This window comes from Sparus aurata, chromosome 18 (assembly GCF_900880675.1).
Source record: "Sparus aurata chromosome 18, fSpaAur1.1, whole genome shotgun sequence".
NCBI classification, from domain to species: domain Eukaryota; kingdom Metazoa; phylum Chordata; class Actinopteri; order Spariformes; family Sparidae; genus Sparus; species Sparus aurata.
In genome coordinates this window covers 26,424,038-26,440,675 of record NC_044204.1, presented here as the reverse complement: position 1 = coordinate 26,440,675, position 16,638 = coordinate 26,424,038, and the positions used below count along the sequence as shown (strand labels likewise).

At 40.4% G+C, this 16,638-nt stretch overlaps 1 protein-coding gene across 1 annotated transcript in view; it reads right to left on the bottom strand.

Moving 5' to 3' along the window:
- The window catches only part of LOC115569190 (neuronal acetylcholine receptor subunit alpha-7-like), a 41,748-nt gene that overhangs the window by 9,348 nt on the left and 15,762 nt on the right, over positions 1–16,638 (bottom strand). Inside the window, exons 2-4 of the mRNA XM_030397151.1 lie at positions 14,386–14,525; positions 9,384–9,428; positions 8,305–8,414 (exon numbers count right to left, since the gene is read on the bottom strand). Coding sequence (XP_030253011.1) covers positions 8,305–8,414; positions 9,384–9,428; positions 14,386–14,525 — 295 coding nt within the window. The remainder of the gene's footprint in view (positions 1–8,304; positions 8,415–9,383; positions 9,429–14,385; positions 14,526–16,638) is intronic.

The window sequence follows — 16,638 nt, the reverse complement described above, 5'->3', positions numbered from 1 at the left end:
TTTTATAAAATCTTAATCTACCCTTTTGATTGACCAAAAAGCAATAAAAGCAAAAAGCTTAAAGTTTGCATAACATCATCTATAGTAAGGTTGGCAAAAGTACTGATACTTGATACTTTTTCAAAACCACATGTCGGTGTCCAATCTCTCTTAGTTACATATTGATAGTTTCAAAGGTACCAAAGCTTTAAAGAAAAGATGTACTGTCAGACTTTTCAATCCAACGCTACACAGGTATTAAATGTGCAATAAACATTTTGGTTGTAAACATTCAAACTTTTTCTGTACAAGCACAGTGTGCAGGTTGTTAATTAAAATATTTGTTCTACTAGTACTGTATTAAAGGTTAACATAATAAGGTTAAAATAAAGAGGCAACTGTATTTAACCTATTTAAATTATCGTTCAGTTTCATCAGATATGGATGATAGCGTCCTTCCCAGGCTACTGTAGCTGGTTAATGTTTGACTATCAGTACGTTGTCACGTCAAGAGAAAACAGCTGAGTTAAGGACACACAAACAGTAAAGACAAAAAGAAACCGACGATATGCTTGGAAACTCTACAAAAAGAAGAAAAAGTTTTGGTATTCACAGAGCATAATAAATATTTAAATATTTATGTAAAGTGGGGCTGAGTTTTTATTCATCACATGAATTGTCCCAAACACACGCGCAAACACCCTAGCAACTTTCTTTTTGAGGACCAGGCAAAATTACCTCACAAGTAAAAGTGACCTCACAAGTAAAAATGACCTCACAAGAAAGGTGAGTTTTCAAGGGTTGGTCCACACAAGCATAGCAATACCAACATACACACACGCACACACACACGCACACACACACGCACACACACGCACATACCCTGCATTTTAGGCCACACAAAAGCCCACTGTAGAGCTGACAGCCCCTTTTCACTTTGCAATCCACACAACCCACACACTGAACACTACATACATCTTCAGCATACAGGCATTCACAATACACCTATACACACACACACAAATCAACACACACATTCACACACACACACACACACACAATGAAATTCCGAGTGAGAGAGATAATGTCAGCGTGTCTGAAAGATCCTGGAGCCTCATTCAGCCCCCGACAAAGGAACGTGGCATGCATCTTAACAGAATTTGTGGACGGACCCGTTTAATTTGTCCCTGCCTTTGCACAGATTGAGTGATTTACCTTTTTTTCCGGGGGTTAAGTGTTGTAACATATTTTTCTTCTGTGTGTGTGTGTGTGTGTGTGTGTGTGTGTGTTTTGTTATCAGCTGTGGCTTGGGTTGCTGTGGGCAGGGATGTGTGGGTTGGCCAAGGCGGAGCTGTGCAATGAATTATTCAAGTTTTGCCCTCGCGGTATCTGAAGGTGCGCGCCTTCCTGCAATCAGCGCTTACATACATCACAGCAGGGTTTGCCCCGGAGTGTGTGTGTGTTGGAGAGTACAGACTGTACTGTAAGTTATGCATGTGCAGGAAAAAAATATAACACCAAGCTATAAAAGAGAGATTAGATTAAGCACATGAAGACAAACTGTTTAGAAATATTAAAGATGAGTGAGAAAAACTGTTTTCCAAAGTCAAATATATTTTTTAATATGTCTACTTGAGTGTTGCTTGCTTCCAATAAGAAATGTACTGATATTTATTCAGCAGTTTTATTTTTCATTAAGCTGAGACACATTCTGTTAGAATAATGGCTGTTTTGCAATGCACACATTTTAATTAATAAATATGCTAACAACTGGACAAGTGATAGCCCTGGGAGAACAGGAAGTGGCTGTGTTTATACAATGCATACTCACACACAAAAACACACACACACACACACACACACACACAGTACTTTGGACAGGTGAGAGTTGGGGCAAGGTGGAAACAAGAACTGACGAACAATGACAATGGCAGCAGTCACAGGTTCCTGCACCATGGGACATGAGTCACCAAGCTTTCCTCTCACTCACTCAACACTTGCTGCTGTCCTCACTCACACACACACACACACACACACGACCGCAAAAGAAGAAAGACAACTAAAGAGGGAGTCAGAAAGAGAGTCACACAGGGTGCAATAACTTATCATGTACTTATAACAATATGAAGAATGCACAACAACAGTATGCATCTTTAAAGACAGCAATTATTTGTTACCTGATCATTTGTCAAATCAGAAACATCAGAAAAGAAAGAGAACTAACGAGTATGGGTGAGCTAACACCTTCCCTTCAGCCATGCACAGATGACAGATACAGACACTCAGTGCCAGACAGGACTGCATGAAGCAGATGCCAGACCGTCCATGTATTTTGAGTCAGATCCCAGGAATATTGCATTCAGCTAAACAGCCTCAGGGACTCCTGACATCAGGCAGTGTGTCTGACAGCCTCAAGGATTTGTGGTTGTTAAAGGAAGCGGCAGGCATGAAGTACAGTTTATTCACAGTTTACAGTGGGATGTTTTTTTTCCTATAGAGGCAGAGCACATATACATACATCACTGACTATGTATCTTCAAGAGGGAACAAAGGGCATGGAATCATTGCATTGGGTGACACGTATTTGTATGAAGTGTAAATCCTTTATCCTTTTATTTGTGGACCACCTCAGCATTTAAATTGAGGTTATGTTAAGAAGACAAGCACACTGTGAGTGTCACTATGTGCTTTTGTGCTATTTTATTCTATGGGCTTTGAGATTTCATCAGGCACTCAATTGTATTTTGGCTCCTGGGCGCTCACCTTCGCAAGTGAGAACAATACCAATAGGACAGTGCTGACTGTACTGACAGTACTTGATATCCTCAAACTTCACAATAGTACGCTCTCCAAAAACACACAGATGGTGCAGGCACCTTCTAATTTTATCAGCTCACTGATATTTCTTTCCAATTCAGGCCATTTCAGCTGATTTTATGGACAAACAAAACATAATATATAATTGTATGTGTACAAATAAATCCCCTAAAACCTAAATCAACTAAAAAAAAAGATTAAATATGGACGAGTTGAACAAAAAAGGGGAAAAAATAAAAATAGCAATCAAAAAGTTGAGTAAAGGTAGAATATGACCTTTTTTTAACTGTCACATCTTCTTCATTACAAAATAAATGCACTTTCAAAACAACCACACCAGTCCTAAAGACGTTGTATATTTTCTTTATGTTCAAATGTCATTTAAGTGATCAGAGAAAAGTCGTCAAAGCTCCCCATCTGTTCATTCATTCAACCGTGCATCCGTCCAGAAAAAATATAAAAACTTCCCTCCAACTATCCATTTATGCGATTAATTCCCCTTTCATCTTTACGGCCTGTCACAACGCTCCGTCTGTGTTGTACGTCTCTCTTTCCCCCCGCCGGCAGAATGAGGATTCTGTCTGTGGTTTACCTGAGTTGGACGTCCTTCATGTGCCTCATCGATCCCCAGTCAAGGGAGACCATTGACTTTTCTCCTCTAATGAGAGAGGAGGTCAACGGCTCACGTAGCTGTTTTCAGATCTGGATATTCTTTATACAAACACAATCACAGCAGTTCGTGCTCGCCTGGCACACACATTCAGAACAGACATACGCACACACAGATCGTCACAGGCAGACAGGAAGGAGCCAACACAACGTTTACAGCTGTTTCTCATCGATGAAGCGAGAGAGTATTCAATTTCTCTAAATTAAAGGGCAACTTTAACAATTTTACACAGACAAGTGTCTTTTTCTTGGGGAACACTATACTGTATGTGAAAAAAGTAGTATAAACCTTTTGTAGCTCTAGATTAAGCTACATGTGATCTGATAAAAGAGGAAGAAGAACGAGTGGAATAAAACAGGCGGTACCTCTGGTTCTGCTCTTTGTTTTTAAACTGTTCATAAGGAGTCCAATAATGTTTTGAGGCAACGTAGATCAGTGGACTGCTTTTCAGAACCAGGTGCCTACATTACCCACAATGCAATTGAGCTACTGAGTGAAATTTGTGGAGGCAGTTTACAAGATTACATGCAGCTCCATCTGAAGCCTCAAAAGGCTTTATAATACTTTTTCACACATGCAGTAGTACTTCCCAAGACCTTGTTAACACACTTTAATATGTGATATTGGTGGAGTTGCCTGTTAAATTAAAAAATGATGCATGGATTTGGTCCTGATGGTAAAATCCATGACTCCATGCGTGAAACATTATTATTAGTCAGTGTTTTCTCAACATGTAAGAAAAGCAAAATGCAAACGCTACAAGAGGTTTCACACTGAGAGTGACTCACCACAGGCTCTTCTTTGAGCACATTAAATGCTGAATCGACATCTGACCTCGGCTCTCCTTGACGTCATTAACTTCATATTAAAACAACAGAAATGAGTCAACAGATTTACAACGAGCTCCCGCCTGAGCAGCATGGTAATAAGCCTTGTTGCTATTCAACGCCGGCGTGTTATTGGCTGCACACTGATGGCCCACTGTGTAATGGTGCATGTTGTGCCATTACTGTCTGTAATTGTGTGACAGTGTGTGTGTGTGTGTGTGTGTGTGCTGGGCTAGTGTAGAGTGTGTTTATTTGTAACATATGTGCGTCTACGTCCACAGATATTTACTGTGTGTGTGTGTGTGTGTGTGTGTGTGTGTGTGTGTGTGTGCTTGTGTGTGTGTGTGTGTGTGTGTGTGTGTGTGTGTGTTCCCAGCAGTGATCCATACTATTGCTGATAACTGTAAATTGCAATCTCTCCTCAGGGGGCATGTAAACCCTGTGGCTCAGCTGTAAACTGAATCTTGCCCCCTCGGCTTCACATCACCGTTCATCTTGTCCAACTTCAACAAGGTAAGCAAGAGTCTCAGACTGAAAAACAGCAGCATCAGCAATGGTGTTTTTCAATTTCCCAAACTTCTGTATCAGACATGTATGGCTGCTCTCAACAGGTTATGATGAATACGTGTTGAATTACGTTATTTTCATTTGATTTGTTTTCCCAATAATCTCTGATGTGGTGACTGAGGTATGACTCATGTTTTATGGAAAGGTGTGTTCTTGGTTCCTTCAAGCACAAATTGGGATGTGTTGACTTCTAAACCACGCCAACAGCACGGCTCTAGGGAGTGAAATGTTGGTCTTTCCACCACTTTGGTCAAGACTTAAACATGTCAACCACTTTCACTGTATTGTGATGTGTAGTGCGGTCAACAGCGGGAAGAATCCCGATGACGCTGTTGATCCCCTAACTTTGGCATAATCAGCAGATCAAGGTGTTCACTCCAAGAAAGATAACTATGATAATAACTACACATAGATTGTTTTAAAAATCTTTCCACAGCGCAACTATAACAACTATGACAGTGTGGAATGACATCGTTGAGATCACTTTAGGAGCGATTTTGATTAACGATAGAAACAGTGACAGCCAATCAAAATACATCTGAATTTCAGTCAAATCAATTATCTCTCATAACAGAGTACTAAATTCTCCTAACCCCTCTCAACTTTGAGGAATTTCATGAAACTATTTCCTTGTGGTTGGCTTTGTTTGTTCAGTGCGTGCACAACTGTTCACCGAACGTTATTATTTATCAGTGTGGTTGCTCAAATTATTATTATTATTATTATTGTTATTATTATTATTATTATTATTATTATTATTATTATTATTATTATTATAGTTATCTGTGTGGATGGCCCTTTATCCTGTGAAATATCTTGCTGCAAAATGTTATATAGATATTCATGGTTACCTTCAGGATCAAAAAGCTTTTTACCTTGCGCTTTAATTCTTTTTCATTCCTTCCTTTTGTTTATCAAAAACTAATAAAAACTTCCATGTTGTTTTGTGCTAAATAGCAAATGCTAGCGTGCTAACACGCTCAACTAAGATGGTCAATATGGTAACAATAGAACCTAAACACATCAATTCAGCATGCCTGAATACAGGCCCACAGAGCTGCAAGCATGACTGCAGACTCTTAGTCTTGTTCAGCTTTCAACCAACAACTGCTCTCTAAGAACTAGGACAACACGTAAGACATTGAACACAAGCCCATGTCTCAGGTCCCGTGTCCTCCTTTGACTCCAGAGCAGCATATTTTTTCCTGGAATAGATAAAACACCACAAGAAAACAAAATCCAGGCAGGATTTATTTGAGCTCCGATACATACTTGGAAAAGCAATTCAGTGATATCTAAAGTCATTCTTTTGTTAAAACCGAGTCGTTTTCATGTGTGAGCAGATTTGAGCAGGTAGCAGAGTAACATACAGCACCAGATACGGCAGCTAGCGAGACATAAACAGCCTGTGACAAGAAGGAGGGAGAGTAACACGCTGACACCTTGACAGACAGAGACAGGTAGATGGGATGATTTATCAAGAGGAGTCGGTGACGGCTGGGAACGGTAAAATATGGAGAGAAAGAGTTGATTGAATAGAGTGAATTATAGTGAGACAGTGAGTTATGAAAAAGAGACGGGGGGAGACGCAAATAGAATGAGATGAGGTGAGAGAGGGGATGGATGATGAAGGGAGCGAGGGAGGAGTGGAGGCAGAGGGTAAATGGCAGAGACAGGGTGAGAGCAGGGAGATTAGGGTGGGTAATCCAGGCAGGTCTAAAAGCTGAGCTTTTAAAATTTGGGTTAATACCCCAAAACCTTTGTTTTGTCCCTGTGTATCTGCGTCGTGCATGTTTCAGTGTGTGAATCTGGGGAGAAATATGGGCACGAGGCGAAACATCTGAGACTCCCATCTCCATCTGCGAACATCAGCGAAGACCAGCTGTCCGACTAGCAAAATCTTCCTTCTATCTGTGTCACCTTCTTCCTCTTTGTGACTGAATCTGTCCATCTCTTCATCTTCCCCTCTCCTTGTTCTCAGACCCGACCATCCGTCTCTCACTCAAGCATGCAGCCGCAATGCAATTAGTTGTTTTTTTGGAGAAGAAAACTGGCCTACATTTTCTAATTGACTAGAAAAAAAAAGCCTCGCAGAGAAAGTGTGAAGAACAGTGGATAAGAAAACAGCACCAGCCTGACCCGAATCAAAAAAAAAAAAATGCAAAGAGCTCGCTCAGCCGTATCTATTATTCATTTCTTTGACCTCAGCCCTTTTATCTTCATAATGTTTAAAACACATTTTTGCCGTAGCTATTTAGCATTTTATCACATTAGCTTCTTTATGGTTAACAGGCAAAGTCCAAGTTAATTCACCGAGGACATCCACAGCCTTTGTTGGCCGCTACAATGCATTATAAAAACACTGATAGACTGATTTAAGATTGAAGCAGTTGGGTAGTGTAAGTCAGTTCCACGCAACTCTTCTTTCCATCAGTGGAGGAATTATAGTTAGTAACAGCAGCAGAATGACTGTATACGTTTTTTTTTTTTAATGACTCGCTGTTCACTGTCTGCACCGGTGTCACTGGGGTTTTGTGTTTGATTGGATGTGATTGTTCGTCACATAGGCTTACAGTGACTCCGACACTGTTTTGGTTTGTGTAGATTAAAGACAGAATTTAATGAAATAGCGGCGTATCACAAGGATTAGACTGATATGTCAATCACTCCGACTCACTTACCAAAAAAAAAAAAAAATTGTAACAAAACATCCAGTCTCTGACAGTTGTGTTTATCTGCGGGAGAGATGTGATGATGGTGGATTACGACACCATTTTGGCAGCAGGAAAAAAAAGTAATTATACTAAACAACAACAGCAAAAACAGGACATGGTTTAAATAGTACAACTTCACAAACGTATATATTTTTGGACACTTTTTCTGTCTTTGTGTTGCTGTAACATCTTGAGGTTTACATGCTATAGTGCTCAAAAACACATCAGTTTTCTCATTCTGTCCAGTGCTGCAGCTTTGTATTCCCCCTCTGTTCTGAAACAGACACACTGTCTTTTTTAGATCCTGTCTCTTTAAGGCCTCCCAATCTCCTGTGACTGGTCAGCTTGGACATGCCTGACCCAGCACCGCTAACAATAACGTGGCAAGCTGTGCTAAATCAATTCTTATGAGCAAAACTAGCCACTAGGCAAAAATTATGCAAACGAGTGACATTGTGACGTAGTGTGATGTCACAACGTCACGGAATTAAAGGCGGAACTACCGACGAGGCGTTTCAGGAGCAGTGTTTTCTGTGGGAAAGAGGAGCTTCTGTTGGTGGGAACTTTTTATTTCAAGATCTTTTACAAGCACAAAACCGATATAAAAACACTGAAGGACAGGAAAAAAAAACATTGTAGAGTTCTTGTAACTCAACATTTTCACTTCATCCTTGGTGTAAAATATCAGTTACAGCCACGTTCAGGAAAGAGTAGAAAAAGCAGCTTTTACCTGTTGTAAAGGAGGATGTCAGGGGTCCAGACCTGGTCTGAAGGGAATCGCAGGTTCTGGACACCGGGGTAGTTGTCTGGATTCCAGCTCAGGTAGATGTCTGTCCAGTACTGAGACAGAGAAAGAAAGTTTTTTTTACTAGACTTCAACACTTTTTAAAAAGGGTTCAGTAACTCTTGCTCTGCTACGCTTGGTTGATCTTAATCTAATTAAACTTTGATTAGAAAATGGCACATTTGATAGAAGTAATACCGGCTGTATCCTGCCGGGAAAGAAATAAAAACGTAGGGATAAAATGATTCCCTAACTCTTCTAAGGTCATCAAGTAAGAAAGGTGTGATTATTACTGTCGACATATTTCTAACCTTGCAGGCATACCTGATGGCTTTAAGCAGTTTATAACGAGCAGCTTATAATAAAGCTGCTGTGGCTGTGGATCAAATGCTTTAATTTAAAACCAGCAACAGGCATAATGTCCTGTAACTATAACTGTTGCAAAGACTAATTTGGCTCCAGGCTGTGGATCCATCTGTGGATTGTTTTCTCCTGTTGGCATTAAGTCCATTAACAATCAAATTGACTGCCACTTAAATACGCTGCACTCTTCCTCTCTCTTCCTCCTCCGCCCATTCGTCGCACTTCCTGCTTGACAATCTGCCTGGAATGATGTTTTCCTGAGTGTGCTGATGCCAGCATCAAACACAGCAGCGGCGGCTCTCACTCGGTCAGCAACAACAAGTGGCCGAGTTCCAGTTTTGAAAGTTTAATATGGAACTTAACTGTGAGAAACTGTTTTTAAAAATAACTGCAGATAGCTTTAATGAGCTAACTGCACTGATGTAATGATGTACGATTAATATTAGACTGAGAGCAAGAAACAAAGAATGAATCATATAACATATAATTCAGATAACTTGTAACTCTGGATGTGCACGATTAAGATTCAGCGTCATCGTCGAGCACTTAATGTAGTGGCGCTAGTAATGTGAGAAACACAGTCATAATGAAGGATAATTAAAGTAATAAAATCCCAAAATATAATTAAAGCACATTACATTGATTCTCAAACTCTGACTCACCAGCTGCAGCCAGGCGTTCGTCATCAGCACTTGGTTTTTCTCATCCTAAGAACAGAAAAAAGAAAAGTTAGTTTTTGTTTTGCATAAGAGAAAACAACAGGGTCAATCTTTATCTTAAATATTTAGAAAATGATCTCTGTCACGTGCAACTCTGCATTTACTCTCCACACCAGGCAGTGTTTAAAGGTATAAAAGCTGGTTTTGGTCTGTTGAACGTTCTCACAGTGGAGCCACCTAACAAAATTACACGACCCATTTAAAACAGCTAAAATACTTACTTATTTAAACAATGGCGATGAACTGTAAAATGTCATGTTGGCTCCTTTACAAAACACAATGAGACAAATCAAACCATACTCAGAGGAAAGGGATTCTCTACAGAGTGTTTCTATCTCCACTCACCAGTGCACAATGAACAGAAAGGGCCAATGGCAAAGAATCATCAGCAGTGAAATAATGTAAAACAGCTATTTCATTTATATTTTTCACGTTTTTTACATGATTTGTATGCTGCTGATGGTTTGGCCGGGTGGTCCCTGAGTGAGAAATATACTGGTAAAATTCCACCTGGATTAGAGCATTTTTGCTTTTTTAAAGTAACAACTGTACATTTCCTTGTATACATAATTTGTGATTGTTCAAATAAAGATAACAAATCTAAAGATTTTGCAGATTGAAGCCTATGTCTTTGCCAAGAATGAACTTCAGAAGTGTTTTCAAAGTGCCCATATAGCATTTGGGAAATGATGTCTCTCATATTCTAGCTGCGAGGTGAAATTAGCATTTCTGTGAGCATCAGACTTTCTGCTCCAAGTGAAAAAGTCAGAACAGGGACGCTCGCACAGAGGAGGGGAAGGCTCAACAGGATCAAAGAGGTTCCCTGTTTTCAGTGCACTGAATCCATTTATCTGTTTTTCTCGCTCTCTTTTTGTCCTCTTTCCGAGCTTGGTGTTGAAAATGTTGTTGCAAATATCGCAAAAAAACCTTCTGTCATGTCATCTGTGAAAAGCAGATGACCAGGATGATCAAGCAAACGAGCAAAAGTCAGACACTGCTGATCCCCCTGTGGTGTGTGTGTGTGTGTGTGTGTGTGTGTGTGTTTGCGCGTGTGTGTGTGTGTGTGTGTGTGTGTGTGTGTGTGTGTGTGTGCGTGCATGTGTGTGTGTGTGCGTGTGTGTGTGTGTGTGTGTGTGTGTGTGTGTGTGTGTATTTGAATGATGAAAATAGAAGTGTGGGTCGCATAAATCTCATAACCTGGAAATATTAACTTCAGTCACCTTTTCAAGGTCAGAAAACCAGTGCCTGCAGCACTTAGTGGATATTGAGCATACATTAAATATACTGTACACACTGACTGAGACTGTGCTTGTGGTTCAGTGGGTCATACATTTTCTTCAGAAAAGCAAAGTTATTTATCTTTATATTTCTATTCATTTATTGAACTGTTTGCATGTTTTCTTCCAGGGACAGTCCACAGCTTCTCAGCTGTACCAGAGTTAGATATAAGATAATTTAGTACTCCGGTCTTCACTGCGCTCGCTGCCAGATGATTTTGCCGTCTACGATGTGATATATTGTCTCTCAACAGTCTCTAGAATTTGACTTTTGTCAGCTGTTGACTCTCCTTGACTTCTTCAGTGATCGGACTATACCTGGCAACCAGCTCCACTGCCACTCTACCACCCAGCCTCCAGCACCTCTGTCACCAGCCAACACCTAACTGTGGATCCTATGTGTCACATTCACCTGAGCCCTCTTTCAGTCTCACCTGCGGAGCCTCTGCCTTCTTCACTGTCAGCTTCATGTCGCTAAATAAGCTACCTATTGTCTTCCTCCTGCCTTGTTCAGCTACTGGGTCCAGTACAGCAGTTACATGACAATACATATTCACTAAACAACAACCAGTTTTCACATGTTTGTTTATGTCTATGTGTGATGGTTATATGATTGTGTTGATTTATACTGATATCTTTTCTTCAATATAACTTAAATTATGAGAAATGTGACTTTCACCTTCCTCGGTAGTTGGTCAGTTAAGCACACCTGCAGAGCAGCACTGATGGAATGTAACTAAGTACATTTAATCAAGTCCTTAAGTGCAATTTTGAGATACTTGTAATTTAATATCCTTTTTCTGCTACTACCTGTACTCCACAACATCTCAGAGGCACACACTGTACTTTTTACTCCACTGCATTTTTCTGACAGCTTGACGTATGCAACCCTCCCATCTGATGAAAACCGTGTGCCTCCAAACTTGCCGACTTTGAATTGCTCTGATGAACTGAAGGATTAAGTTACATTAAGTGCAGTTAAATGCATCATACACATATTTGCAGCAGTAATATTGAATCAAAATCATCACCGTGAAACAGTGATAGGAAACACGTTTCTGCATTATTTCTACCTACTTCTACTTTGATAGAAGTACTTTTGATACTTACAGTACATTTAAGTACATTTTTGTAATTCTACTAAATTAAATTCTACTTGAAAGAGTGTTATCTATGCTGAATGTATGGTACATTTACCTCAGGAAATAGGTAAATTGCAATTTCACCCTTGCAGAGCACCATTTCCCATTTCTACACCTCTATATCCGCCTACTTTAGTCTCATGTTTCGATGCCTTTGTTTGTCATCTCCAAAAACTGTGAGTATTCTGAGTCAGTAAATGTTCACCCCCAGGTCATAACTAAGCTATAAAACGCAGATTGTCTCTCCTGCTGGGCTGCTGATGGCGCTTGTCAGGCAAAACACTCAGTCTCACCGGACCACTCTTCATCTTTTGTTCCTTACGATTAAAGCAAACACATCTTTCTGAACTTTTATCTTTTGTTCCAACATTAACATGTTTGTGTGTGCTTACCCAGGGACACCTGGAACCTGACCTAGAAACATGCAAGCATCAGTCAGCAGCAAACACTGTTTGCTGATGAATAAATGAGGAGAATGACCATCTGTGTCTTCACGGCAGTAAACTCACAGTAAACTTGCTCACCTCTGGGCCTCTAGACATCAGCCACTGCTACATAATTGGAATAAATCCCACTTTACGACGAAAGATCTCAGTGTTTAATTTAAAATCTTTCTACTTCCTACAACATTTTCCCAACCAATCGCGGGATTCTCCTCGCGCAGTAAACTGGCCTTGTTTCTTGTCTATTTGACCTGTTTCTGTTAGTAGCTCGAGAGAATCTGACTCAAAAAATCATCCCTCTTCTCACTTCTCTCAGAAGGATGAGAACTCCCAGAAACAAGGACAAACAACCCTAAAACTGCCCCCACTGTGGACAGCATGAAGCCCTGTGGGAAGAACACACACACACACACACACACACACACAGAAAAAACCGTGGTATATCTGTGTGTTCTTACAAATGAGGGCAGACATCTGGCCGGTATGAAACTCATTTTTTTCGATGCATTTAACACACTAACGTTTCTGTAAACCGTCCCTGTGGATAGGCTGACTGACGAATGCACATACAGCCTAATAACCGTCTCACGGGTTTGTCTCGGCTCTCTGGTGGTTAATGAGTCAACGAAGATTCTTTACAATTTGAAGGAGTCATTGAAGTACACCTGGATTGATTTCTGGGTCACTGGCTGAGAAAAAAGGACAGAGGAAGACACTGTAAAACAAAAAAGTTTTTCTCATCTACAAACTGCAACTACTTTAAAGAAGAAGAGTGTTTTAAAAGATACCGAGAGACATGAAATATGATCCAGGACGTCCTTTTTGGCATAACATATTAATGTGTTTAAATGTTTATTAGACACCAAAACACTACACCACAGATCCCACTTCACACACACACAGATCGAGTTTTACAACTTTAGAATCACGGCAGCAATTACTTTTCGTCACGACTGCGAGTTTAACAGTATAAATGTGCCTTTCGTGCTACAAGAAATGTGTGTTTGCAGCAGAAGTTGAGCTTGGTTCAACTTTTTTCTTTTTAATTTTTTTGCCAGGCAGGTTATTTCATGCGGATCCACTGAGGGTCTGAATGCAGCCAACACTCTGCAGCGAGATGACGGAGTACCTCTGCAAGTAAACAAGCACGCTCAGCCAGTTTTCCCCTCGGTGAATGCGGATTCAAACGAAAAGGAACGTCAGTGTTAAAGGAGTGTGTGAGTTAAGGTAAGGCCACAGCCAGTTCACTGTCTAGCGTGTGCTCAGGTGTAACCATGTGTCCCAGTCCAGAGGGTCTTCATGTGATAAAAGTCAAACAGCAGAAGTGCATTACATTCCACTGACATTTAACAATGTGCCATAAACACAAACCTGCAGCCTGATACCGCTGCTTATTCCACGGACACCCACAGCTTGAGACACGCACACGTCAGACGGAAATACTCTCGTAGAAAACACACTTCACACACCACCAATGTACAATTTAATTTAAAAGTGGCCACACAAGAAAAGCTAATTTCCATTTTTTCATTAGGAATTTCTTACATCATACATTTTTATTTAAGTCACAGGACTACTTTTAGCATGTAGCCAATGCACCACTGTGATTATGACTCTTACACTGAATTGCGACAATTGTGTTTAAGGATATTAAGATACAGCTGCTATCACATATAGTCAGAATCAGAATTGCTTTATGCCAAGTAGAGGAATTTGCTGATGTCTGTAGGTGCAAAACAACAAACAGTATTAAAATACCTAAAAGATATAATATAAATATAAATAGAGTGTATAGTGGTGTAGGTGAAGTAGGCGGAAATTATACAGATTTGTCCAGTAGTGCAAAAAGTTTGACCTGGATTGTGCAAGGTCGCAGCACTGATCTGTAATGTGCAAAATTAGTCTCATGTGACTAAAACTTACATTCATGTCATGTAAGTGAAGGTGGAGGGAGGGTGATCACTGTCATTTGGGGTCGCCCTTGAATGTGGTGTTCACATAAATAACAGATTTCCTACAGCCTTCACTTCCCAAACACAAACACACACAAACATAAAGAAAGTGTCAGAAGTGTCTCCCTCACCACGTCTATGATCTGCAGCAGCGTGAGGCCCAGCTCCACCAGGATGGCGGCTGAGTCGTTGACAACAGGTCTCTCCAGTCGGTTGTAGTTAGCCAGCAGCTCCTTGTACAGCCTCCTCTGGTGTTCTCCCTGCAGGGAACCTGCGGGGGAAACATGTGCAATGATTATTTTTTAATACAAATCAAATTAAGAAAGGATCCTGACTTAGAAAAAAGCTGAGAAGTGGTTCTTTTAGATTAATCTGTTACACATAACCAGCAGCAGTTACTACATATTTCACAGTTATGGGTATTGTACCACCCTTCAACCACAACAGACTGTCTCTGAAGGTCACTCCTTGATTTATAGACATGGTCCCTCTGTCTGCATTTTTAACCATAAATCTAGCGCTGGCTGAATGATGTTCCCGAGCAGGATTTAAAAGAAATTGCTTTCAGTGTTTTGGCGTGGGCGATCCCTTTACTGCAAATTGTACTTTGGAACATATTCTTGTGTACTGAAGCTGAATTTTAATCCAGAAAGTTGCTTTAATAGCCTCCCTAAACCTTTTGCCCTTCCTTAGCTGGCAACAGCCGGCAGCCAGATTATAATTTACCTGGTGGAGTTTCAAACACGCTGCCGTGTTTATACTGCAACGATTGAGTCGGCACAGTTTGTTCCGAACTGTCCCTGTTTTACTCCGGCGGTGTGTCCTGTGAACGTGCCTTTGGTATGAACAATGTACGAGAGAGAGAGTCCGTTGTTCATCTGAAAGTTTTGATGAATAATGTATAAATAAACACGTGCTGACATCGGCATATACATCCTCAAACTGTAACACACACACACACTCAGAGTGGCAGGACTGTGAGTCGGTGTAGTCCTCAGGTCCAGAGTGATTAAAATGATGTGTTTGTTGGCCCGACTCTCATCACCATTATTGATCCTCTCAACCTTTCCTTCCACACATATTTACCACTATCCGTTTTGTCCCAGAATAAAGGGAGACAGGAACACCCCCCCGCCCACACACACATAAACACACAACGCATACACACATCACCAGTGAGTTCACATTGTTAACGACCGTTTTATGGCGTCACCATAAAACTCAATAAAACAATCATATTCATATCAACAAGTCATTAGTGGTAGTCTCAACCTTACATACTTGTGGGCTCACTGGTTCGTTGCTCCTCATAATGATTTCACACTGCAGGTGAAATCAAGCTAATAGTTTTATTTCCTCCATGTGTGACACATCAGTTTTTTGTGATTGGGAGAGTGACTCTGTAATGACATCATCCACAATGACCTCCATTTCTTTTTGTATGTGTATGCACATGGAGTAGCCACACCAAATGGTAAATGCTTATTAATCTGCTCTCTCTCAATTCATTTGCGTTATCACCGGGCACAGACCAAAAATGCCTCTGGATGCAATTAAAAAGAGCAGAGCGATGAAACATGATGAAGCACCGAGTGATGCCTGCAAGATCGGGCCGCTTTCAAAGAGAAAAAATTCAAATAGCAGCCCGGTCACAATCTCGTCAAATTGGAGCTTAACAATACACTAAAATGTGTTTCTGAATACATTTGAGATTCAAAATGGGCAACGCAGTAACATTGTTTTGCTTTTAAGTATCACATCGTAGGCAGCTAGACTTGTTTCAGTGTCTTGAAGAAGTTTCACCTCTCATCCAAGAGACAGTACTTTCTACTGTGATAAACCACACATTTACCCCAAATTAGTGAGTTTAGGTATCGATCCTTTAATCTGAAAAAAGATCCTGAAAAGAAATGTCTGGGATCGTTAGTATCAAAATTTCTGAACTGAAGAGGTTAAAGCCAGTAAAGCTCTCCTCAACCTGCCTTGTATTACAAACTCTGATTCTGGTTCTGATTGGCTTGTAATGGACCAGATTGGATGGAAATCTGTCTGAATGGGAAGGGACCAGGTGCATCTGCTGCATCAGATGCTTTAAGACTGCTTTTGGATAATGGTCACGATAAAAAAACAAAAAAAAAAACATTTTAGAAGTTAACTGATGTAGAACTGAGCAATTAAGGCCTACACTGTACGGTTTATTGTGTATACACACTCTACCTGTGGGGTAAAGAAACTGTCATAAATTGAGAAAAACAGCCTTCTTTTGAGCTCATTGGCAACATATTTTCAACACTGTCCAAGTTTTCATGACGCCAACAGGTTGGAAAATCTTTAAAGTCAAATTATAAGATTTACGTTTACAGCATTTAGTAGACGCTTTTGTC